Source organism: Camelus ferus, chromosome 1 (genome assembly GCF_009834535.1).
Source record: "Camelus ferus isolate YT-003-E chromosome 1, BCGSAC_Cfer_1.0, whole genome shotgun sequence".
NCBI classification, from domain to species: Eukaryota; Metazoa; Chordata; class Mammalia; order Artiodactyla; family Camelidae; genus Camelus; species Camelus ferus.
In genome coordinates this window covers 78,224,211-78,250,394 of record NC_045696.1, presented here as the reverse complement: position 1 = coordinate 78,250,394, position 26,184 = coordinate 78,224,211, and the positions used below count along the sequence as shown (strand labels likewise).

At 34.8% G+C, this 26,184-nt stretch overlaps 1 protein-coding gene across 11 annotated transcripts in view; it reads left to right on the top strand.

Annotated features, from left to right (window-relative positions):
• The window catches only part of NAALADL2 (N-acetylated alpha-linked acidic dipeptidase like 2), a 1,180,690-nt gene that overhangs the window by 505,302 nt on the left and 649,204 nt on the right, over positions 1–26,184 (top strand). For all 11 annotated transcript variants that reach the window (XM_032484091.1, XM_032484056.1, XM_032484093.1 and 8 more), the window contains one exon: positions 25,588–26,089. In XM_032484091.1, coding sequence (XP_032339982.1) covers positions 25,596–26,089 — 494 coding nt within the window. In that variant the 5' untranslated portion in view covers positions 25,588–25,595. The remainder of the gene's footprint in view (positions 1–25,587; positions 26,090–26,184) is intronic.

Below are 26,184 nucleotides of genomic sequence, written 5' to 3'. Positions count from 1 at the left end.
AACATGAAAACTGCTAGCAAATTTGTGTTGACTAAAGTTGCCATATGCCACGTATGTTTTAATTATTTGGAGGAGAGGATAGCCATCCAAAAATTTTATTAAGAAAGTCTATAATCTATAAATACTATCTTAACTATTTTATATAATTCTACTCAAATGTTAAATTTTCATTAGAAATTGAACATAAAATTACTAGACCTATGTAATGATTAGGTGAAATGGAGAATTTAAAACAGTATTAGGTTGGCTCTTACACATAATGAGAATCTCCCAGATGGTGCAGAAATCATTAAAAATTAATTTTATAACCACTGGACTTGTCCTAAAGTGTCTTGAACTGATAAGTCTTCCTAATCTTCTAGTGTTGTTCTAGTTCATTGATGAAGTAAAGTGGCTGGCTTTTTAAAATTGATAATCCTATTATAATTATTAAAGTGTAGCACATTCATTTTGTCTAAGGTGTTTAAAGTGAGTCCCCACCTTCCTCAAAGAAAATTATGCTATAGTACAGTGAATCTCAAACATTTCAAATTTGAAGACACTTTTTAGTATAAGCCATTTTATTACAGACCTGTATTTAAGAACTGTTGACTCAAAAAGTGCTTGATAAAATGCTACTATGAATTAATATTGCTGTAAAGTAAGTATGTATTTGTTAATCCAAATAACACTTATACTCATTTGAAAAATGAAGATTCATTTACTAATAGTATAATATTTTCTTTGCATATGGTTGGACAGTTCTTGCAGTAGCTCTGCTACCTTGTTAGGAGTTTGTGGTTTTTGTTGAACCATTGCTCTAGACTTTGTTAAGAAGATACACAATGTCAGTGTCACTAAACAAAGGGCATCAAAGAAGGTGCTCTATCAGTGGCTCAAAGATGTGTCTAAAATCTGAAACATGACATGCTGAGGACTTAGCTGGATTCTCCTGATGTCACAATAGTGCTAGGAACAAGAATTCTTGGTCACTGGGGTGCCATTTAGTGTGCTAAAGGGACAAATACACAAACATACAACCCCCCATGTTTTAAGTGAGTGCAAGTGTCTCCTAAAATTCCCAATCAATACCCCAGACTAATGAGACAGAGTAAGTCTGACTTACTTCAATGTAAATCATTTTTTCAACTCTATTTTTAGTTTACATACCTCCTGGGGAGATTAACACATGTATAATGCTCCTGAATGATGCACTATTTAAACTATATCTCATGCACAACAGCCTTGTCAGGTTTGGTTTGTGTGTATGTACGTGGACTAATTAATTGGTTGTATTCACTGACTACAGAATGTTATCAGGTCAAATGTACACAGCCACCAGTGCCTGATACAAGATTGGTTAAGGCATCTATTTGAAGGAAAAGAGATACATAAAATAGTTGAGAGAAAAATGAGAGAACAGAACCAAAAAGGTGATACAGAAAAAGGATAGGAAAGTTTAAACAGTGCAAAATATGAGAAGAGATGAAATAACTATTTAGGTCCCAGGTGACTTATTGAATCTTATCTTCACTTAATGTTTCAGGAATAACTTTTTCTATTTTTCATATCAGCTGTTATATTTTCAACTATATGGTGCAGTAGTTGTATGTCTGTCTTTCCAAGACTATTTCCACTTCATATATTCTGTATCTTTGTCCCTGTAGAAATAGTTGAACTTGTGAGATCATGTAGGCAAGTTTTATGATTCAGAAAATATGGCCAGAATGTAAAAGCCATTACATCAAAATAGGCTGTAGAGTTTTCCATGGAGAATTAACTTCAACTACCATTCAAGAGTACTGAACGAGATCAAGAGACTTTACACCAAGGATGACAGTGAAACATGGGGTTAGGAAGTGGGAGATCTTGTATCTTGAATTTGCATCCTTATCCTGCCATTTATTAAATGTGACCTTAGGCAAGTAACCAACCTTTCAAAGTCTTGGTTTCCTCATCTGAAAATGAGGAAAGAACAAATTTCAAATGGTTTTAATGAGACTAAAGGCATATTGTGTAGAGTAAGTTCTCAATAAATGCTAGCTGTTTTTATTTTTATAGTTAATTTTATTAGACTAGACAGCACATAATTGAATATCAACATTTGAGGCCGTGTCAAATTGTCTAGGAATGTCTGAAACAGAAATGATCATACTAAAGACCTTTCATAAAAACTCTATTCCTTCTTTGGATTTGGTATTATTGACTATCCTCCTTAAAAAGGAGGGTGGCCTCTGTGTCTTGGACAAATAGCACTACTAGAAAGCTTATTGTGACATAAATGTTTAAAAGGTCCCCAATTGCCTTTCTTGCTACTGATTTTAATTTTACTATAGGTCAGTTATTGAAAACTGAAAAGGTAAATAGAGATGCTTTTTTTTTTTTTAAAGAACCATCCTACTGCTTTATAAATACTTGCAATGACAATTTTATTCCATTGTCTTTTAATTCCTTGGACTAAATTGTAAACAGTTGGTTATAGATAGACATTTTAAGACCTTTGATACATTTTCTTAAATTGTTTTCCACAAGTGTGCTCATTCATACTCCTATCAGCTGTGTTGAGACGGCTGACCTTTTGACAGTTTCCTTGGCACACAGTGATTTTTTTTTTAATATTGTTTAAGATTTTTGAGGTCAAACTTATAAATTTAATAGCAAAATGCCTTCAGTCCTCAGTTATTAATGAGACATTACTGGGTCTGTAATTTTTTTCCTACAGCAAAAATCAGTTTTGTTTTATATTTGAAATAGTTAAACAGGATCAATTTTTATCGTGTTTGTTATTAGAACTGCCTTAAAAAGGGGTGATTTGGTTCTGTAGCAAAGACGTGATTGCAAGAGTGGTGATCCTACAGCTTTGAGATCAGTCATGGGAATACTGAGCAGCTCTGTAGTTCTCTTGTAGATCATCAGTCTTAAGTCACGTTGAAGGTAGGCGTACAGACAGTGTGATTGACTAGCTCTAAAGAAGGGCTACCACAGTTACCTGCGGCATCAGACCAGAGGCTTCTCCCTTGGTTCTCTGTCCCAGTACACTTGCTTGTCGGAGTTGAAGTGAATATGTTCTGGTGCTATTTTTTTAACCTTGTTAGTGGCATGAATTATATTTTTATTTATTCTGAAGCATTGTGAAGGATATTCTTGAAGTCAGTTCTGCAGTTTTATTTCAGATAAATCCTAGATGGCTTGCTTGACCTACAGCTAAATTTCAGTTTATAGTCACTGCTACTCAAGGGGAGAATTGAATGGAAACCAGTGGTTACGTGCAACTGAGTACTCATTATTAGTAGACCTCTTCCTCATGTAAGACAGTGATTGGAAGGAATGATATTTATAAGAGGAAAACCTCAGTTAAGACTTCTTTGACCACCTATTTAAAACTGTAAGCCGTCCCCCTTCCCCCAGGTGCAGCCCCACTTCCTATCTCTTTCAGGGTTTTTTCCCCTTTATGCACCATCTCACATATTATATATGTTTATATTATATATTTTAACTATATATAACATACACTAAAATTTTCATTTTATTTTTCTTATCCCACAAGATGTTCCACAAGAGCAGAGATTTCTGCTGTTCTTTTCATTGCTCTGTCTCCTATGTCTTGACACATATTTGGCAGCACATTGTAGATGTTCAATAACCATTTATTAAGTTAATGAATTAATTTTACCAAAAATTATATTTATAGAAAGTACAGCAAAAACCAAGATGAAATAGATGTAGCCAGTTATTTTTAGAATAAATGCTAAATTGTGTTTAACTTTTGACTAACATCTTTCAAAGTTACAACATTCTAACATGCTAATCAAAGCTATTAAAATACAAGAGCAAATATGGTGATACGTAAGATATTTTAGGCCAAATTTTCTTTATTTAACAAAAATACTCCCAAAGCCAGATTTTTCAGAATCTATTAAATCCTATCCATTACTGTCCATTAAAGTTAGAAAATTCTGGCATTCTGGGTAACGCTGTTATTATTTTCTCTTTCTACTCAATAATCTCAGTCTTTGTTACTGAAAATGTTTTGGTGAAGTAAATACATTGACTCTCCAGCCTTTCAGCTGGAGTACAATCACATATAATTTCTTAAAACCATCTGTGATTTAAACACTCCCTAGATACTTGGTAATATTAGAGAATTAATGTTAGTTATTTTAGGTAGATAATGGTATCATTGTTATGTTTAAAAAATGACCCTTATTTAGAAATATGTACTAAAATAATTACACATAAATTATGTCTGAGTTTTTTGGTTTTAGGTTATTTTTCATTTTTTTCCAAAGTAATAAGAGTGAGAATTGATGGGAATATGAATGTAGTTCAGTTGCTAGTCAGTGGAGCTGGGTGATGGTTACCAGAGGTTGGTGGCTGATATATAATTCTTTTTCTGCTTCCGTGTATGTTATATATTCTCCATAATAGAAGGGAAAAAAAAAGGAGGAAATGGAGGAGGAGAAGGATGGGAAAGGGGAGAAGGAAGAAAGGAAGTATGAGAAGACAGAAGTCTTTATTGGAGGAATGGAGTAGGTGTTAGACATAAGCAACTCTGTATAAAACAATGGATAAGATGAGTAGCTAACATTATTGAGTACTTATTTTATATCAAGGACTGTTTTATATCCTTCAATCCTCGCAAACACTGTATGAGCTGGGTTCCATTATTATCACCAATTTTCAGATGAGGAAATTAAAATTCAGAGTGGTGAAGCAACTTACCCAAAACATCATTGGTGAAGCTGTCAAGCCGTTCATCTTATTGAATCATTGTAGGGTGTACTATTATTTTATGTATGTCTCAGAAGGAAAAAATTTAGAATTTTTATACTTAAAGAACTTTTAGGTTTCTTTACATAAATCTTTTTATCATTCTTTAAACATTTTATATCATTCATAAAAAGGAAACTATAAACTATAAAGCCTTTTCTAAAACATTTTGCAGTCAGAGAATGACTTACTCAAATCTATTCTTGACTCAGAGTAGTTAATGGCTGTGTTTCTCTATGCAACAATACCTCTGTGCTATTAAGAGACAGTGATACAGTATTCATTAAAAGAACGATCCATTACTGTCTCTGGAACTTTCTTCCAAGCCCGTGACACTCATTCTGCAACTTTTCATGTTGACATTTTCCTGAACTTACCAAAAGGTATCAATGGAAGGCTTTCAACAATGACCAGAGTCCTAATTTTTGTTTTGGGGTTTTTTCCCCCCCCGAAAATGACCCTTTAATGTCTCAATAATTTGAAAAGGACTATGGTTGTCTCATCTAGAATAATAGCCAGTTAGCATATGCACAAACAGGTAAAAATAGGTCATAAATGCCACTTGAACTAGCGTGGTTGTAAAGACTATGAATTTGGAAATATTAAGATGTGGAGGAAAAAGTAAACATCTCAGAATAGATAAAATAACGTAGACTTCTTAGCTGGGTAATGGACACACAAGTGTTCATTAAGTGTAATTAAAATGTTTGTTGGAGGAGATCCTTGAGAGGATTGGACTGCTGGTTGACCCATGAGCTGGACCCTGGCAATCAGAGGCTCCTCATCCCCTCCCCTCCCTTGGAAGGTATGTTCCACCCACTATTCCCACAGTGAAGATCATTGTCAGGGACACAGCCTTGAGAGAATGAAGTGTTGAGACCATCTGGATAAGATATGTCTCTGAACCCAGTTAAGGCCTCTAAATAAACTTCCAAGATTTTAGAGGGTGGATATGGAGATATACTCATCTTGTGCCCTCCCAAGACAAGCCTCATGATAAGCCTTACTTATTAAGGCTGCAGCCTACCCATCTGGAGTGCTCTGCCTTTCTGTAGTCTCTCCTTGCCCTCTGTGTATATACAGGGACAGTTTACAGACCATCGACGTCCTAACAGAAGATTGGATGAGACATGAAAGGTGGACTGGGATGGCTTATGCCAAATCTTGTATTTCATGCTAAAAATATTTTTGTTTTACTTTATTCCGAGAATTGGTATTTAAAGAAGGTTCTTAAGAAGGACAGAAACAAAACAAAATATGCTTAATTTTAAAAGATAACTGATAGCAGTGTGTAGTATAGACTAATTATGGCTAGAAGTAGCTTAAGGACTGAGGAAAACAAAAGGGACAGAGCACTGGGTAAATCTGGATGACTGGCAAATGGGACAGGGAACTAGATGAATGACAAAAAAAATTCTCTAATATGCCATGAATAAATATCAGGCGTATCTTGGCTTGTTATTTACCTCATCTTTCTGAAAGTCAAACACTAAAATAACTTTAGACTCAATGTGTTTTGATGTCTAAATGTGATAATTCTGTCTTTTAGAAGGTCTGATATTAATTGGAACACAGTCTCATATCAAGACATAAGTAGGGAAAAATTGACACATATTTAATACAATATTTAGTTTTGAATCTATGATGCATTTAGTCAGTGTCTCAGATGCAAATGCTTTAGAAGTACTGTTTATTTTCAAAGATATTGTTCAAGTGTAGGTGTATAGCATAAGGGATACGTGTGTGCAAATGTGTAATTATTCAGCATCTATTAAAGTGCCATGATAATCGGTATATGGTATTATGTAACAGTACATAAGAACATATGATGGTAAAGTACGTTGACTTAAGACTGTCTTAATGACTCTCAGTTGATAATGAATGAAAGGTAAATGAAAGGTTAATTAAGCTGTGTTTGGAAGAAAAAAAAATGTTTTCAAATGGCAAATGTGTTGTAAAGTTTAATAGATTTTACTAACACTGGGTCTTCAGTGTTTTTTTCAAGTGAGGAGACTTGCCTAAACTATTTGAAGCATTTAAGAAATTAAAAAAGCATTTCACAGTTTATTTCACATTTTGAGCTTTAAATATTTGGAAATAAAAATCTTGTAAAACGGTTGGAGAGAATATTGGAAATACAGCTGTTTCTACATTCAAGTGACCTTTAGTGTGGTTTTGTTTAATGTCCTGGTGTCTGAAAGGAAAAGCAAAGCAGAAAGGAAAACAACAATAACGTATGCAGTGCACTTAGACAAAACATCTGCAGCGCCCCGCAGGTTTTCCAGCATGTTAGCCAGCGCTCAAACTTACCCAAAAAATAAAAGAGATGTGCTTTAAAGTTTGTATGGTTAAGTCAAAGAAAATCACATGCAGGGAAGTATTTGTAACTTTGATCCTTATTCCTAAAGCTGTTAAGGCAGCATTTAAAAATACTAAAAATGTAGTGAGTTTGAGATTTCCACATATTTACCTTTCTAATAGCATTATTAAGCATATGGATAAGGACAGTGTGATTTAGTAATATTATAAATGTAATTTTAACCATCTTGCTCTCTGGCACATGAATATTTACTAAGGCATTTGCTCCTTTTTTTTTTTTTTTTTAAACTGCTTCTGATTACATCATCCTATATGAGACTTAACTTTTCAAAACAAAAAATAAAAAAACCAGTGTGTCCAATAGGCAAGACATGGAAGCAACCTAAGTGTCCATCAATAGATGAATGGATAAAGAAGATGTGGTATATACATATATATTTAGTGAAATATATACAGTAGAATGAAATACTGTCATTTGCAGCAACATGGGTGGACCTAGAGATTATCATACTAAGTGAAATAAGTCAGACAGAGGAAGACAAATATTACATGATATTTATAAATGGAGTCTAAAAAATAATACAAATGAACTTATTTACAAAACAGAAACAGACTCACAGACATAGAAAACAAACTTATGGTTACCAAGGGATAAGTGGGGGGTGGCAGAGGGAGGGATAAATTAGGAGTATGGAATTAACAGATACACACTACTACATAAAATAGATAAACAACAAGGATTTACTGTGTATCACAGAGAATTATTTTCAGTATTTTTTAATAGCATATAATGGAAAATAATCTGAAAAAGAATATGTGTGTCTATATATCTGAAAAAGAATATATATGTATACACATATATACACTTATATATAATGAATCACTTTGCTGTATACTTGAAATACAATACTGTAAATAAATTGTAGTTCAATAAAACAAACCAAAAAAACAATGTGGTAAGCATGTTCCTTTTTTCTATGAGCAAATACGAGTATATGGATAGGAAAGGGGGAGTCATTAATCTTATCAATGGACAGCAAAGTCTTGAAGGCATAACAGTTTCCCACCAGAAAGTTTCCCTGCTGTAAGTCTGGAATATATAGGTTTACTTCTGTATACCTTTTTGGCAACTCTTTCCCTCTAACTTATATAAACTACCTGCAGTGTTACTGGAAACAGTTATAAAATGAAGGAATTTTGGCTGGGATTTAGGGAAGGAAGTTGTAGCAAAAAGCAGAGCAAGAGTAATAGGAGTTGCAATAAACTTTTTTAAAAATTTTCAATAAGATATATATCACATACCATAAAATCTACCTATATGGTGTACAATTTAATGGTCTTTAATATATTCAGAGTTGTACAACTATCACCATAATCAAATCAATTTTAGAACATTTTTATTACAAAAATCTCCCATTCATTTAGTCACATGGTTGCTCCACCCCCTGCCTCTGCTTCAACATCATACAGTCACTAATCTACTTCCTGTCTCTACAGACCTGCCTATTCTGGACCTTTTATATAAGTAGAAACTTATAATGTGTGATCTTTGTGACTGACTTCTTTCACTTACTATGTTTCAAGATTCATCCATGTTGTAGTATCAATACTTAATTCATTTTCATTGCTGAATAATATTTCTTTGTATAGATATACTATACTTTTTTTTATTGTTTAGTGAATATTTGGTTTGTTTTCCCTTTGTGGTTATTGTGAATAATACTTCTCTGAAACAGTTGTATACAAATTTTTGTGTAAATGTGTTTTTATTTCCCTTAGGTATATGCCTAGAAGTGGAATTACTAGATCATACAGTAATAATGTTTAACCCTTTGAGGACATGCCAGGCTACTTTCCAAAGCAGCTGCACCATTTTACATTCCCACTAGCAATGTTTCAGAATTTGTTTCCCCACATTCTCAGCTCTTCTTACTATGTCTTTTTGATCATAGCTACCCTAAAGAGTGAGAAGTGTTCTCTCATTGTGATTTTTGACTAGCATTTCCCTAATGTCATTCAGTATCTTTTCATGTGCTTATTACCATTTGTATATCTTCTTTTGAGAGATGTCTATTCAGATCCTTTGTCCATTTTTTAAATTGAGTTGTCTTTTTATTGAGCTGTATGTGTTCTTTATATATGCTAGGTAGAGTCCCTTATCAGATATGATTTGTAAATATTTCCTCTTATTCTGTGGGTTGCCTTTTCACTTTCTTGACGGTGTTTTGTTTTGGTTTCTTTTGGCAATAAAATTTTGAGAGACAATATTGAGAAAAAAATACACTGGACCTTAATTATTTTTTAAATTTTCTGAAGCGTTTTTAGGTATAAGTGTACAGATTAAACTAAATGTCTGGGACTAAAGAAGGAGGTGGGATGTTGAAGTCAGTTCTAAGTCAAAGAATGGTTTTGAACCTTTGGAACAAGGAACAGGCCAGGGAAAGCTGCTATTTACATCCATATTTTCTGAAACAAAGTAAAAGGTACATGCAGGCTTCTTTCTGAAACTCTAGAGGAGGGATCCCTTAAGAAGCAAAGGATGCAAAAGAGCCAGCTTTAAAATAACTATTATTAACTTACGTTGTGTAGGACACCCTTGATACTTTCTTAATTTAGCTTGCTGTCCTTAACATTTCATCTTTAGTAAATATAATAATTGTTGTACTCTAGTGGGGAGGGTATAGCTCGGTGGTAGAGTACATGCTTAGCATGCGTGAGGTTCTGAGTTCAATCCCCAGTGCCTCTATTTAAATAAACAAACAAACAAACCTAATCACCTCCCCCCACCAAAAAAAAAAAAAAAAAAAGAATTGTTACTCTGAAGGCAATGTCTCACCTATTTCAGACATACACTGTTAAAAGGTTATTTCTGTGAGTATTTTAGTTAATCTAACCCTGATCTTTCCTTTAAGGTCTCAGATTCTTAAACTGAAAATTATGCTAATCAGAGCAGTTTTCAGGTTTCTTTATTTACCTTAATTCTGACCTTAATTTTGCTAGTTGGTGAAGGTTTGCTTTATCAGTAAGATAGAGTATATATCTTCCCAAAGTATGCACTCTCCCAGGGTTAGCAGCATTTGCTTGTATGTCATACTATGAACTTATCCAGGCAGAATTACAGCTGCCTAATATGGTTTCTGTAGATAAGGCATTGAATTCTGAGGTATTATTGGTTATAGAAAAAATTATGTTTTCTTAATTAGGAGCTCATTTTACGTGCTGAAGTATTTGAATCACTGCTTATCGAGGTTAAAAGAACAAATTGAAATGGGATTCAACACCTTGGAAATTCTGTTCACAAGTTTTTAAACCAAGACTTGACTTGGTCCGATGCATAATAAATCTCTTATACATATGGAACTCTGCAAACTTTGTCGTTAGAGCTTTAAAAAAAAAAAAGCAAAGATTCTCACTTAACCTTGTGGTGGAATTTTCAGAACTAAATACAAGGTTGGATTTTGCTTTCAAAGTAATCTCTGCTAGTTTGCAGTTGGTATCAGTAGTTCTGTAGCATTCATGAGATGATACATTTAAAGATAACGGAAGGACCTTGAACATAGTTCATATCCCTTAGCTCCTCCCGCAGTGTCCACAGCTATGAGAGCAATACCAATATACAGCCTCCTTTCTTTCCAGCCGTTTTGCCAGTGAAAAGTTTGGGAACAGATGGATGGTTGAAGATATGAATGCATTGCTGTTATCATTATCACTTAACACAAGGCAGAGTTCATACATACATATAATATAAATTTTAAATATTATAATTTTAAATAATTATTGTATGAAATTAATATATAGTAATTTAGTATAAATAAGTATTAAATATATTATAAATATAACAGTATAATGCTAAATTATCAAACAATTATTAGGCCAATTATATACACTTTGAGTTCTAAATAATCTAACTTTGGTAAAGGGCATCATTGTTTAGTATAAATACCTTCAATCTTTACTGTTATCTATCTGTATATCTCTCTAGGGTAACGTAGTTAACCTGCTGCACTGTAATAATTTTTTTTAATAGTTTATTTGTTTTGCTTTTTAGAGGGGAGGTAATTAGGTTTATTGGTTTACTTATTTTAGTGGGGGTACTGGGGATTGAACCCAGGACCTTGTGTATGCTAAGCATGAGTAATAATGATCTTGATGCTAGCTTTCCTTGTTCTATATAATTTTTGTGAAATGCAACTCTCATGGAATCTTTATCCTGGGAGAACCTGCAATGATCACGTTTTACATAGGTAGACCTTTCCTGTCGCATCAATCTAAACTTATTTTGTACTGCCCTCTGTTGTGAACCTTTTTATCAAGAGAGTCCTTTCATTGACTCCTATATGCAGATACTCATTCCCAACTTCCTGTGTGAGCTCATCTTTCTTTCATGACTTCGTTATTAAGTCCTATTCATTTTTCAAGACACAGCTGTAGTTCCTGTCGAGACCCTCCTTAATTTCACCATTCCTGAATTCTTTTAGACCCCACAATTTACTTCTTGATTAAGCTTTAAATGTGTATATGTAAGTTTTATCTTTGCTGTTAGATTGTAATTTACTTAAAGCATTTTCTTAACATATTTTTGTTTCTATTTTCATAGCTCCAATACTGTACATATATTCACAATGCTTAATAAATCTTAAAGGTGGTGATGATTGGCAGCCATTTGTAGAATGCTTTTTCTGTCTTAAGAATGTGCTAAGTACTTGAAATTTATCAACTGAAGTCTCTAAGTGACCCTGTAATCATTCTGTGTGTGTGTGTATGTGTATACATGTATGTACACACAGGTTAGGAAACAGAATCTTTGAAAAATTAATTTCCTGTCCTAAAGTCACATAGTTGGTAAGTTGCAGTACTTGCATTCATACCTGTTTCTTTGTTAAACCCATGTGAATGATCTTTGTTATGCTGCAACATTGCTACTGTTTCTACTATACTGGCGTCTAATCTGTGTATCACAGGGGCTTTAAAAGGGCCTCTTGGCTTTAACTGGAATGAAAGACTTTGTTTTTGATTATTAGAATCTGCATTTTAGGTATGTAGTTCATTATTTCTATCCCGTTCAGTCCACAAAGTGCATTATGCAACTTGACTTAAATATCATAAAAATTAGTCCAAGAATATCTATTTCAACTTTATCAAAAAGTGTTTCATTGTAGCTCAAACTTATTTCTTAGAAACGAAAAACTGGAACTTGATGAACAGCATCAATATTATTTGTGACAATTTTGATTTCAGTTTAGGAGAAGGCAGGGCGGGAGAAGCACTTTGTTTCTAAGAATAGGCAATTTAGAAAACCCTGGTTTTGTTGGATTAAAAGTCAAACTTAATTTTTTTTTCCCTACCCCTCTCTATTTTTAAAGAATAAATAGAAATATTTTCTTTTCTTTGGAACAATTTGTTCATGCTTTAGGAGCTATTTAATTAAATTATTACCTGCTGGAGCACCATCTGTTTTTGTCCTAGAAATACGAAGCATAGCTTTCTTTTCCATAGGCTTGGTAAATATGTAGAAGGTGCCAAAAAGCAATAAATATCATCAGCAGATGGACTGAGGCACTTCAATCTCCACACAGTCAGTCTTGATTGTTCTGGGCATAGCTAAATGGATTTTTCTGGATAGATTCCTTTCAAAATATATTAAATGCAGGAAGGGAGTTGATTAATTTTCTCCCATAGATCTCTTCACATTTTTCCCCTTAAGAGACAGGGCCTGATTTCATTTTTAACTCTGGGTATGCCCACATGACAGCCATCAGTTGTGAAAGGTATAAGTAAATAACTTTATATTGTATCTAAGGGACTCGAAGTTGGTGAGTTCTGGGATGAATTTTCTAGAAGCCATCTCTACAGAAGCTGCTTCTTTTCCTCCTCTGGCTCCTGTGTCCCCATCCTTCTGGGTACAATCTTGATATCTGATGCACACCCCAGAAGTCTCCTGTTACACTCTCATTCCAGGCCCTGTGTCCTGTTCAGGGATAAGAGAAATTCAAGCACTTGTTGTACAAGTTCATTTGTGGTTTTTCCTTCCAACAGCAATATTCAGGAATTGAGGTGGCTGTGTGTGGTATAGACTTAAGAGTGATTAACTAGTATTAGTCAATTTTTATTCATCATGAACAGTCTTTTATTATATAATAAAGATAAATAGTCCATTTATCAATTCTCTCATTGGCTTTTCACACACACAAATCATTTTACATATAAACAAAAGTAATTTACCCTAAGGGTCATAGCTAGTAATCATGGATTCAAAATTCAAGCCTAGCTCCCTTGATTCCTGATAGTTTAGAATTTTAAAGCAGTAGCAGTTATATTGGGTTTCACAGTTTATCAACTGCCTCTAATTTTTTAATTTTATTTATCAATTAACACTTAGAGAAACATAGACTAGATATTGCATCCTATTTTAAAGGCTGAAAGAGTTGAAGTAATTGCTGTAAGACACATTGCTGGTAAGATGGTATTTATCTTACTCGAAATTCTATACTCTCTTCAAGATACTGTGCCTTTTTGGAACCTATCACTTGTTGAGCAGCTGCAAGGTTCCAGACACTGTGCTAGGCTATAAAGATAAAAGATAACTGGAAAAAATGAACTACCTTCAAGAGTTGGAACCTGAAGGCAAACCAGGCAGGGGATGAGCATGTGCAGTATGTGGGACGTGCTGCTGAAAGCGGGAAGACGGGAAAGGATCGGAGTGGAAGTTGAGGCCAGAGCATACAGCTCTTCTGTGCCTCGGAAAGGAGCCTGTGAAGAGTCGTGGTAGAGCAGAATAAAACACCTCATGGGATGTGAAGCTGTCAAGTGATGTCTGATTGCTGTTCTGTAAAAATAGCTTTAGTGGTATTCTGGTTATTTATTGCTGTGTTATAAACTATTCCCATGTTGCGTGGCTTTGAACAACCACCATTTTATTGTGTCTTATTATCTGATCGGGAATACAGTCAGGTCACTGCTGGTCAACTCTGTTGCTCCACAGGCTTGTCACTTGGAAATCAGCTGGTAGCTGGTCTGTTCTCACGTGGATGGCACATTGGTTGGGATGCCCAGGCTCAGCTTCCTTTGCATATAGTCTCAGTGTCTGCCTACGTGGTCTCTCCACAAGGGTAGTCACACTTCCTGTTCTCAGGGCTTCGAGGATTCTGTCTCTAAAATTTGTTCATACTTTAATTACAGTTCTCACAAAGACGCTTTAGCGAGTAAATCTTGCACTCTCACTCAACCTGTTTCTTTAAAAGCTGTCACACTGAAGTTAAATGATTGTTCTTAAGATACATGTAATGCTGAAAGAGCATGGATTTAAATGTGAGGAGATGGTGAGTTATTCAGGGGTTGTCAAAATTACGGGTTTAGTCCAATACACATCTACATGGTGAAAGAATTATTCTAAAAACTGTGGGCATTAAAACTAAGAATAAGACCTAATTCATGGGGGCAGAACCAGAGAGGAAAAGTGTATTGAAAAGAAAAATTGTAAAATTAATTAAAATAAAATCATGGGCATGAGAGCTAGTAGCCATGAGGAGGAATGTGAAGAGAATTTGGGAGAGCCACATACATGCTTAGTGAGGCCAGAGAGCAGAGGCTTACACCTATGCGTGAATGACTGAGTTAATCCATGTTCTCTCCCACTTTTTTCCTGTAAGTCTCTAAGGAAGCTGCATAGGGATGGAGATTATATGAAAAGGTCATACTACAAAATTTTCTTTGGGTCTGATGGAAAAATCAATCACGTTCTTTTGATTTTGTTTGTTTTTTGGAGGAATTAAAAATATGCTCTTGTGTGATGGTTTTCTGTCACAGCAGAGTGGTTAAGAACACAGGCTCTGGGACCCGTACTACTTGGGTTCAAGTCCTTTGTGATCTAGAGCAGGTGACTTCATTGTAGGGTCCTCAATTTGTAAAATGGGGATGATAACACTAGTAACTTCATGGTATTGTTTTGATGTTTAAATAAATGAATTACTATAAGAGGGTACGTAAAACATAAATGTGTACTTTCTTCCTCCAATACTATAATCTTTAGCACAATTAAACTAGGCAAAGTGATATTTTTACAACTTGTGTTGCAGGGCTGCTCCTATTTTAATTTTGAACTTAATTTTGATTTTTCGCATCCTTAAAGATTATGCTCCTTTTTAGGCAGAAACCATAGTATTTCCATTATTTTGGGCTCTGAAATGTTTTACGATTACTCTGGGAATGATTAAAGACCTCAGCCCTTTACAAGATAGAAACAAAAAAAGGGTAGAGAAAGAAAAGAAAAAGAATGTTTTGGTTCCTGAGATACATGATTGAGAGAGATTTGGTTTGTGGGTAAGATAGGGGTTATGCTTACAGAGAGTGAATGGGGTGAGAAGTTCACCAGCCGCAGCAGCTGAAAGAAGTCTCCTAGAAGTGCTAGTGAGAACGACCTTTAGTTTTCCTTACAGCGTCAGAGAACAGAACTCCCAAGCAGCAGGCTAAGGCTAAGTTGAATTTTACTATTTTTTTTTGAAGACAAGATTTGATGTGTTTGGAATGGTAGGGCAAAACAGTCTTGTTGGTCACTATTTCTAATTAAAAAAAAAAAAAGTGCTGATTCTTCCTTGCTCAAGATACATCATTCCCAATATATGGAAAAGAATCAAGTGAACTCTTCGTGGTCAGTTGTTTATTTTCAACAATTTCCTGCCACATCAACCGTGAGATAAGTAAGAATGGAAAAGTGAAAATGACATGATCGGCATGGCTGAAAGGAGACAAATGATATAAAGAAAATAGATGAAGGATGTATTATGGGAAGAAAGAAAATAAACTGAAAAAATAAGCTAAAATTCGTGTTGGTAAAGTAATAATAGTTGACATTTTAAAATTGAAGTGCTAGGTGAATTTTAAAATTTTCCATGTATTAAAATAAACCACCTTTCAATAGTGTCAATTATATAAAAGTTCTGTTAAACATTTTACATTCAATGCCTTTGTGAATATTGCATTTTCATGCCTTTTGCCTGACATTTAATTTCATATCAGCATTACTTTCATGTGCTACTGGAGGTCTTCCATTTTTTATAATATTCCTATCCATAAATAAAATATAAATGACATAAGCAGTGTCCAGTATAGTTTTTAGTAAGTTGTTTAGTTGCTTTAATTTACCCAAAACTGCTAGTATGCATGTATATAAATTTGTTATAAAAATTAACTTCTCTAAGTCAAACTGCCATACAGATGTAATATACTGCTGTAGTATTTCTCTTTCTGTTTCTTCTTCAATAAATCCTTTTTTATTGAAAAGGTTAACAGTTACTGGTATTATCATAAAAGGTTACTTATAGTGAGAACTTGAATTTTCTACATTAAAATAATAATTTTGTCAACCTTTTTCAGATAAAATTCCATTTTTTATATGAATTAGAAGGCCTGGAAGAAAGTATTATAAAAATATATTCTCTTTTAGCTTCAGATATATTGTATAATTATGGATATAGCATTTTAAAAGGAAGAAAGAATAGCAAAATCTTGGGCAAATTGTTTCTTTTGTGCTCCTTAATTCTTAAAAAGCATTTCAGTCTTGATGCTGCCATCCGTTGTCAGTTGAAAGCTTCGTAATTCTGTTTTCTTTCCATTAATGTCTTCCTACTTCTTGTGCAAACATAATAATTAAACTAATTTTTAGCCCCAAGATTAAGTGAATTAATAGACATGATCTTTGTCTTATAAGGAGCATACCATGCTGTTAACTATAATGAATTCCTGTCATTGTATTTTGGGTTAAATCCCTAATTTTAATTGTCTTTAGCTCTGTGGTCTAACAGTTTGAAAGCTGAATACTAAACTTTTTACATTTGCTCTTTGGATCTTTAGCTGAAGAATAGATTTTAGAATTTACCCAATACAGCCTTGGGATGGTTCATATGATATGTATTCCCTTACTGAATTTTAAGTGAACATAAGCATTCTCCACCAGTGTGTTTTTCTGGGCTGCTTCCTTTCCCACCAGTTAACCACAGTATCATGATGTAGTGGTACTTTTTCCTCATGACACTCTAAAGGAGTATGTATGAAAGAAGCCTTCAGAACATGAAAAGCACAGACTCTGGAAGCATTGGATTACCAACCTGGGCCTTGGATAGTCTTTCTGAATTACGATTTTAGGAAACACAGGGTTACAAATTTTAGAATAAAGCACTTCCAGTCTGAAGAAACCTGTTGATACTTTTTGAAGAGTAAAGATATTTAAAAAGTAAGCCAATAAAGTACCTTTGAAAAATGTGAAAAATAGTGCTGAGTGGCCTCATGTAGGTAAAAGCTTCATCTGTCTGTTCCCGGAAATCTGAGAGTCATAGTCAAAAAGCAGCAATTTAAGATCATTCATGTTGGCTGAAAGGATAAAAAATTGCAGTGTATCTATCAAGCTAAGAGGCTCCTCCTGGCAGACAGCTCTCAGAGCCAAGTGGTGATTGTATTGACATGTTAACTCTTGACACACTCGAAGCCCTCTTAGGCCAGGGTGAACCATGAGCGGTGGGGATGGACCAAAGGGTTCTGCTGCCTAAACAGGACAGGAACAGATTGAACGTGAACTGTAGCTTTCAGCTTCTAAGCACAGTTTTTGCCCTTTATCCCTCAGCAGCAGGAGGAAAGAGACATTTTGAAAGTATTGCTAGGAAGAGACCATAAAGCAGAGGTTGTGGTCTTTCCCTCAGAGCGATGGACTTGGAAGTGTTTCACCCTTAGTGAAAACCGCAGTGCCCGGAAACATCACTATCTACCACGACGCTATGGAGAGCAAACGACAGAGATCTTTGAGGTCCTGGAGTCAGAGCGGCCCCCAGGGGTCTTAGGATCAAGGCAGACCATTCAGATTTAATGGATATTGAGCCTCCTGGGGCTTGTAGTCACATTAGTGACCAACCTGGGATAAATAAACCCGTAAGATCTCTGGACGTGCTAACATCTCTCCAACATTGGGGACTTTCAGAGTGTCTGAATGTGGTAATGTTTAAAAAGAGTAGGTTTTGGAATTTGACAGGCTGGGTGTGCTATTCCAGCTGCTTGTGCTTGAATATAGATGTGAGAATTTGGGGAAATGATTTGACCCCTAAGTCTCAGATAACCTCATCTATCAAATGGGGGTAATGATACTTAACATATAAGATTATTTGATTAAATGATATAATGCATGTGAAGTGCTAACCTGATAGTGAGTCCTGGCTCATTTTTGGGTTCAGTAAATGATTTATGTAACTGTAACATAGCATGTTGTGTATCCAAATCTAAGACTAACAGATAAAAGGAGACTCAAGATTTCTCTGATTAGATAGAGAGAAATATCTCACCGACATAGAAATCTGCAACTACAAAAAGAGGTATCTCAGAAAAAGTAAGCTCTTCAGCTAAGACTGACAGCCTTGTGCATTAACAAATGAGATTAGGCGAAGGCTGATTGAGCCTGAGAAGGCCCCACAGACACCCTCTGCCCCCTGGCTGCAATGAAGCTCACAATTGCATTAAAACTCAATGACAGTAGCTTTCTTTAATCAGACGATCAGAATTTTTTCTCCTCTACACTTGTGTATTTTATGGTTTGTGATGTCATTTATCTTCTAATATAAGCCACGTCAAATACTCTGAAGGGCGAAAGGATGTTAATTCTTAGAAGTAAATAAATACTTTAGACATTTTCCTGTAAATGGAAATGATAACCAGAAAGAAAAAAATACACTTTAGAATCTAGGGGGAATCAGACGCCCAAAAAGACCTGAAAGGGAGTCATGGCAGGAACAGGAGCTGTTTACACATCCCTAAATAGTTTTGTGATGTTAGTGGAAATCAAACTCATGTGATAGATATTCTGTGTAGTACTGAGTGTTCAAACTACCCATTCAAGTAACCCATAGAGTGTACAATCATTGCAGCATGTCTAAATTAACTTTCTGTTTGCCAGATTCTGTATTGAATTACATGATTCTAATACTGAAAAACCTTACTCTAAACACAGGAACTCGGGTGGGCCCAACTGACCTTTTAGTTAGGGTGCCTTACACAAAGTTTGGCTGCACATGGGTACCCAGAAAGGCTGGCCCACTCAGGGAGCTAGCAGGTGGGCATACATATGCAAGCGGTAGAAACAAATTTACACAAACCTGCTGGATTTCATCAGTTTTCCCTCAAATGGTTTAGACTGCATTTTGCAATTTATAGTCATTAATGTGGCATCCAAAGCATACCTTTTACATGTCATTTAGAGATCAAGGTAGCTCAGGCCTCAGAGACAAGTTTTAGTTTTATGCTCTCCAATTTGATTATCTGCTCTGCCTAACTTCAGTGTACTATTCCGTTTAGAGTTGGTTTTGCCTAATTTCTTTTCTTAAAAATTAAGCACAGATAATAAATTTCTCTTACTTATATACACTCTTTATTCAATTAGTGAAGCATGAACAACAAATAATTATTGTCATTTCTTTTGTGTAGTTAACATACAAAATTGCAATTAAATGAGGAATTCTTAATGCATTTACAGATACTATAGCAATTGCCAGGGCCATTTCACAAAACCATATGGAAAAAAAAAGATCTCATTAAACTGAAAAATTAAGTCAGAGAACAGAGTCTTTTGAATTATTCTTTTTATAGTTTTATCTTTGGCCCTGTTCTCAAGTTGAGACCATTAAAGCTTTCAACAACAAAAATGTATTCCACAAATATGGGCTTTATTTGTACAAACTAAGTTCATATACTGAAAAATTTATGTCAATTGTTTTTAGCCTATAAGGAATATCCTTAAATTTAAATTTAAGAATTCCTCTGGGCACTCCTAGTTCACTGGTATAGCATCTAAAGCGGTGCTGCACAAAGGTGCATAATGAATGCCTTTTGATGATGCACTGACATTTCTAAGAAATGCCTTTGCCTCAAATCAATCCACTCAAACCAGCAAATGATTTGACATTCACAGCTTCAGGAAACACTATGTGAATATTTTTTCCCCCCGTTGTACAATAAAGATTCAATCATAGAACTGTCATAGGAAATTGAGATTCTGCCTTATGTTTTAAAGTTAATCTGCCAGACTCATTTATTTTACTTGTAAAATAACTTACACAACTAGGAAAGCCTTTAGATGTGTTCCTAATTCTGATAAGATCTACATAGGCTTTTGTACTGTTTGAGTTAAAATACTATTGGTATCAGCATAGTCAATGGGTCAATTTAACCACCTATGACAAGCATGATTTTCTACCAAAAAAAATGTGTAACCCGTGCTCATGATTAATTATCACTAGTTAGAAAACTGAACTCTTCAGCATTGTGGAAAAGTTCTGTGGTTTTTGTAGAGTGACTTAACCTCAACGCTAATCATAATAAGAGAGCTTTTGGTTGTAAGTCAAATGTAATGATAATTTTTCTGTAAATATTAGCCCCACTTCTCTCTTATCTGTCTGAACCACAGCTAATGATTAACAGATGCTTCTCATTCTCAAAAGTGCTTGAGTGCACTGCTCCATTTCTCATTATCTCCAGGTTCTTATTATTGAAACTTAAGCCCTCTGGTCATAATTTAATTTAATTAAGTCTGTACTCTAAAGTTGTAAGCGCCAAATACTTCTAATTTCTTAAACTCTATAGAATTTCTGGAGTGATCTTTGTTAATAGATCACTTACAATATGTTAGACCTTGTTCCTAAGCATCCTTAGTCACTTACATCATTTACTCATAGAAATGCTACAGATACGGTGCTATTATTATTTCCACTTTACGAGTGTGGAATTTAAGTGTAACGATATTAAGCGACTGGTCTAAATTACAGAGCAGAGCTATGATGTGAACCCAGTAGTTTGACTATGGAGTCTGCTGATTTGGAGATTGGTAAGGTCAGGGCATTCATGTAGTAAATTCCCTCGTTGCAGTTGCTGAACAAGAAAGTAATAGTGCTGTGATCATATTTCTAAATGGCATTCATAATAGATAACTTATTAGAAGGAAACCTTTTTTATCATGTATTTATCATCTAAAATACTTGCCAGGTGTTGTGTTAAGCTGAATCTATAGCAGCCAGAGACTGTATTTTATATGTTGAAATTTCAGCCTATTTCTGTATTCATCTTTTATTTCTACATAATTTACTTAGTTTCAGCCAGTAAAAATGTATGAAAGAAAGCATTCAGAAGTATCAATTTTTTAAACTAATCATATGCATAGTAAGACTAAAAATTTATTTTTTTATTGATCTAAGCTTGTCATAGTCTAGGAAAAATACCTTTCAGTTCAACTTATATTTGCTTTCTTTCCCTTACGGAGGAATAAGTGTATATAAAAGATAAATGTTCTAGTATATTGAGTTTTGAAAACAATTTAGCCTTTGTGGGCCTGGGTGGGAAGGGATCTCACCTAAGTGAATAAGATATGTTGAAAACATGGAGAATATATTGTACTTTGCAGAAAAATTGCATTTTATTAAAAAAAAAAAAGGCTAAGTGATACAATATAGAATGTAAGGATGGTTACAGATGTTTCTGTTTGAAGAAATGTAAGTTTCTATGAGCTGGTCTACACCAAAGTGCATATCTTTTAGAGGAAGATCGATGTGGTAGATTCTAAAATCTAGTTCATGTGTTTTTTAATTTACTCTTACTCATCTAGGGGAGGTGAAAAGTAATAAGACAATATAAAAGAAATATCATGTATACATGTTGTAGAAAATATATAATGTTTGGCATAATTAAACAATCATATCTAAGACATGCTGATTTTCCTGAAGATTTCTTTTTATAATATAGTCTTTGTTGTACTTGGGAATTTTAAAGTTCTGGTGAAAAAAATGTGAAATGTCCTTTACTTGACCTCAGGGGACACAGGTTTTTAAAGAGAGATACATTCTTTGTGGGACAAATTAAATAATTTGTGCTAACTCCAAATTGAATGTGTAGTTAGTTTTATTTAGTAGTTTATTACTTAGTTTAACTTTTAAGGAGTTCATTTTAAACAGATGAAGAGAAAACTGTCAGTGCAGAGGTTTATATTTTTGTAAAAGCTAAGTTCTTTTCTTTAAGGCAAGATAAATTTTAAAAGAAATGGATTTCTGATGGATTTATAATAAACATAAACTGACTATACCAAGTAAGAGGTTAAAATGTTTCATTGTACATGTTGTCACGTACTTACTTCCTTGGAAATTTTCCTTAAATACTTTGCATTTTGTTACATCAGATGGCTCTATCTACCTTTTACCCAGATACTCCTCTCCTGGAAGATAGAATTTAGTGTAAATTTATAAATGTGTAATGAGTCCAAAAGTGGTAGTAAGGGTGTCAGGAAGATATCCATCATGGTGAGGAGTTAATATCTGTATCTGCATTACATTCTAATTGATGGCTCTGTCTGATGTTTGAAAAGCATTAAATTGCTGATGTACATGTGATGGAATACCTATTGTCAGGCTAGAAATGAAAACTCTGTGTCATCACTGCAGTTGGTTTTTAAATGATTTGTAGAGAAATGACTGAATGTTTGTATTAGAAGTCAGAGTTAGGGATCTCACATTTCTGTAGTCACTCCAGTGTGCCAAATCTTCCTCAGGCATAAACCAGGCTCTACAACTCAATTCTTTAAAAAGCCTCTAGAAAGACTCTGATTCATTAAAGTGGGAGGGGAAAAAAAATCTAGAAAACTACATTGAGACAGTATCTAAGTAAATTAATAATGCATGAACAGAACAGTGAAAGAAGTGAGTATCATAATGTCATGTCATGATTGCAGGAAATTTTTTTGATATTTCAAGACAAACAAAAATACTGACGAGTGTTAAGAAATTGCAGTATTTTGTAATGTATATTGAAAAACTGAATTGTAAGGTATTTAACATTAGTTTACCACTAACTTATTAATCTTACATTTTTATAAAACCATAAATCACCTTAAGAAGTGTGTACCAAAATATCACTTCTCAGTCTGAAGATTTATTCACCTTTGGACCTCAGCTTCCTCTTCTGTAATATATGAAAGGTTAGAATCGTGGATTATAAAGATACTTTATTTCTGCTACCTTCAGGTTTTCCTATTCTCTAATATTGTCATCTTTTTTAACCAAGTGTGATTTAAAGTCATCTTCCATCAGTTAACCAACCATCTCCTAACCTATCTGAATAATTACCACTAACTCCATATATCACTCCCTTTCTCTACTTGTCTCGATGTTACTGAAGACCATTCAAATGCTGCCCTTTCTTGAATCATCTTGGAAACCAGGCCAAGCAGAAAAAAGGAAGAAGGAAGGAAGCAGGGCAGAAAAGAGGGAGGGGGATAAAAAAAGGTCTGCAGAATCACCCTTAGAGGCTGTTCTGATACATAGTACCAACTAAACATCTGCGTGGTAACAGTTGGTATGTCATGTGTTTGTTTGTTTGTTTGTTTTTTAATATTTTAGTCTCTACCTATAGACTAAATGTTAAAAAAGAACTCAACTCTCATATGTATGTGTGAATATACGCATGTATGTGTTTTATGCAACCTCCTCCCCTTCTCCACAATGTCCTGCAGAATTATATAGTTTCTTCTACATTGTTTAACTCCTTTCATTTCTTCTAAAAACCCTTGACAATCCTCCCTCCTTTAACACCAGAAATGTCTCTTCAAACCCTTATAGCCTATGTCACACTCAATGGATATTTTAGGTTCACTGTCTCAATTAATCCTATTGACAGCACTATGAGGTTTTGTATTATCATTCCCGTTTCACAGGTGAAGACCCTGAGTTACAGAGAAGTTAAGCCTTTGGCCCCAGGTCACCCTTTCCAAGCATTTACTCTGAGTCTTTGGCTCCTGTGCTCCATCTTCCGTCACAGTATACCAATCTGCGTTTTTCAGATAGTCCACATACGATGCACCACGCATCTTCATTCCTCTGCATGTTTGTAAATTGTCCTCTGCCTGGCTTCTCTCCTCTCACACCCCTGGTCTGCCGTAGTTTAACTCCTCCTCCTCTTGCCAAAAGGACCTCAGAGATCATATCTAGGGGGAATCGTTTCCTGTATTCTCTGCTAGAATCTATCAACACTGTGCCTTGTATACTTTATGTGACTGACTTGTTTATGTGTGTATATAGATAGATGTGTGTGTGTGTGTGTGTGATTGTATCATCCCCTCTAGGAGTAGGGACCCATTCATCTTTGTGTTCATTGCCTATCCAACTAACTGACATGTATTAGATATTCACTATCATTGAGTCAGCTCTGGAAAAGAATAAATCCTAGAATACAAGGTAGCAGATGAGCAATCTAGTCAGAATCATACTTTTTACTTTGTCAACTTTAATACTTCATTATACTTGAACTCTCTCAAACATTCAGAACATTTTAATTTGTGGGGGCTGCTGCCAGCCAGGATTAGAACTGTATATAAGCATAATTCTCTGCATAATGCCACTCCCTTTCATGCAGTCTTTGTATCTTTTTCATTAGAGTTCACTTGTTAACAAGTGGCCCTAAGGCACTTAGCTAATCAGTTGTCAGTTGAGCTCTTTTTTTCACCCACCACAGTGGAACACACAGAAAAATCATAGAACATGGTGAGGGACCTTAGAATCCAGCTGGGATGACAAATCTAATACACAGAAAATTTAAGTATAAATACTCTTAATCAGCAACCATAATACACCAGTGTGTTACTGAATACAGACTGAAGACCACTTGTAGTTAATTAACCCAGTTATCCTAATACCACTCTGCAGGATACAACAAACTGTCATCCAAAACTGTGTAGGGGAGAAAACCCTCCATCTGCCACTCTGTAGCAAGGTTGTGAAACTGAACTCTCCTAGCTTGGCAAAAGGCTTCCCTCTTTGGATGAAAGCCATCCCAGACATTTATTTAAAGTTCAGTGGGCCGGGCCAGTTCATGTCACTAATTCCATGGAACATGTTGGCCTTTTGTGGCAGCCTTTATGTTTTCCAATCATTTTGATAACTTATCACTAGGTAATATACCATATTTTCTGCTTGTATGTGTAGGGAGTTGCTTCTTCATTCAGATATTCTTATTCTGACACTGAATTTGAATTTGTGTTTTAAAAATTAACTCTGGTAATGTAACTCATCCAAAGGTCTTTTTTCCCCCCTAACTTACAAATCACAGCTTTATTGCTTCTGTCCTTAGTTTTTCATAAACGTGATTTTGAAAATGTATAGGCTTAAATTTTGCCTTCATTGTAATACATTATCTTCAATACAGTTGTGCAATTGTGATTCTGTTTCTTCTGAGTCTCAAAAGCATAATGTGTGTGTATTTTATGTTTTCTTACAGTTTTTGTCTCAAAAACATTTTATTTATTGTCTTTTTTTTACCTTATGGTAAACATCAACAGCAAAACATAAGATTAAATAATTAATGTGATATTTTGCAGGGCAGTACGTCCCCCTGATTATAATCACTAAAATTTTATGGACACCTAATAGAGATTACTGTTTTGTTTTCGCCTTGGAGGTTTTCTTTAGTGTTGGCTTATTTTCAGAAAATACACTTATCTTATTTTCACAGGTAAGAAGATGGCCTATCAGAAGGTCAATGCAGATCAAAGAGCTCCAGGACATTCACATTACTTAGACAGTGATGACCTTCAAGCCACTGCCCTTGACTTAGAGTGGGACATGGAGAAGGAACTGGAGGAGCCTGGTTTTGAGCAGTTCCAGCTTGATCGTGCTGAGAATCAGAACCTGGAGAATTCCGAGACTGCGGACCTCAATCTTGATTCCATTCAACCAGCAACTTCACCCAAAGGAAGGTTTCAGAGACTTCAAGAAGAGTCTGACTATGTAACCCATTATACAAGATCTGCACCAAAGAGCAAACCCTGCAACTTTTGCTGCCTTTTAAAAATATTTTGCACAGCAATCATTTTATTTATTTTTGGAATTTTGATAGGCTATTATGCACACAAAAAATGCCCTTCAAATGCTACATCTTCAGGAAAACTTGATCTTCAGTTATACCAAGAGATTCTCAAGACAATCCAAGCAGAAGATATTAAGAAGTCTTTCAGGTAAGTGTGGAAGGAGTGGATGTTGGTGGGATGCATCTCCTGGAAAAGATGTGGCACAGGGAGTAGCAAACTATTGATTTTGCTATAGTTTAAGG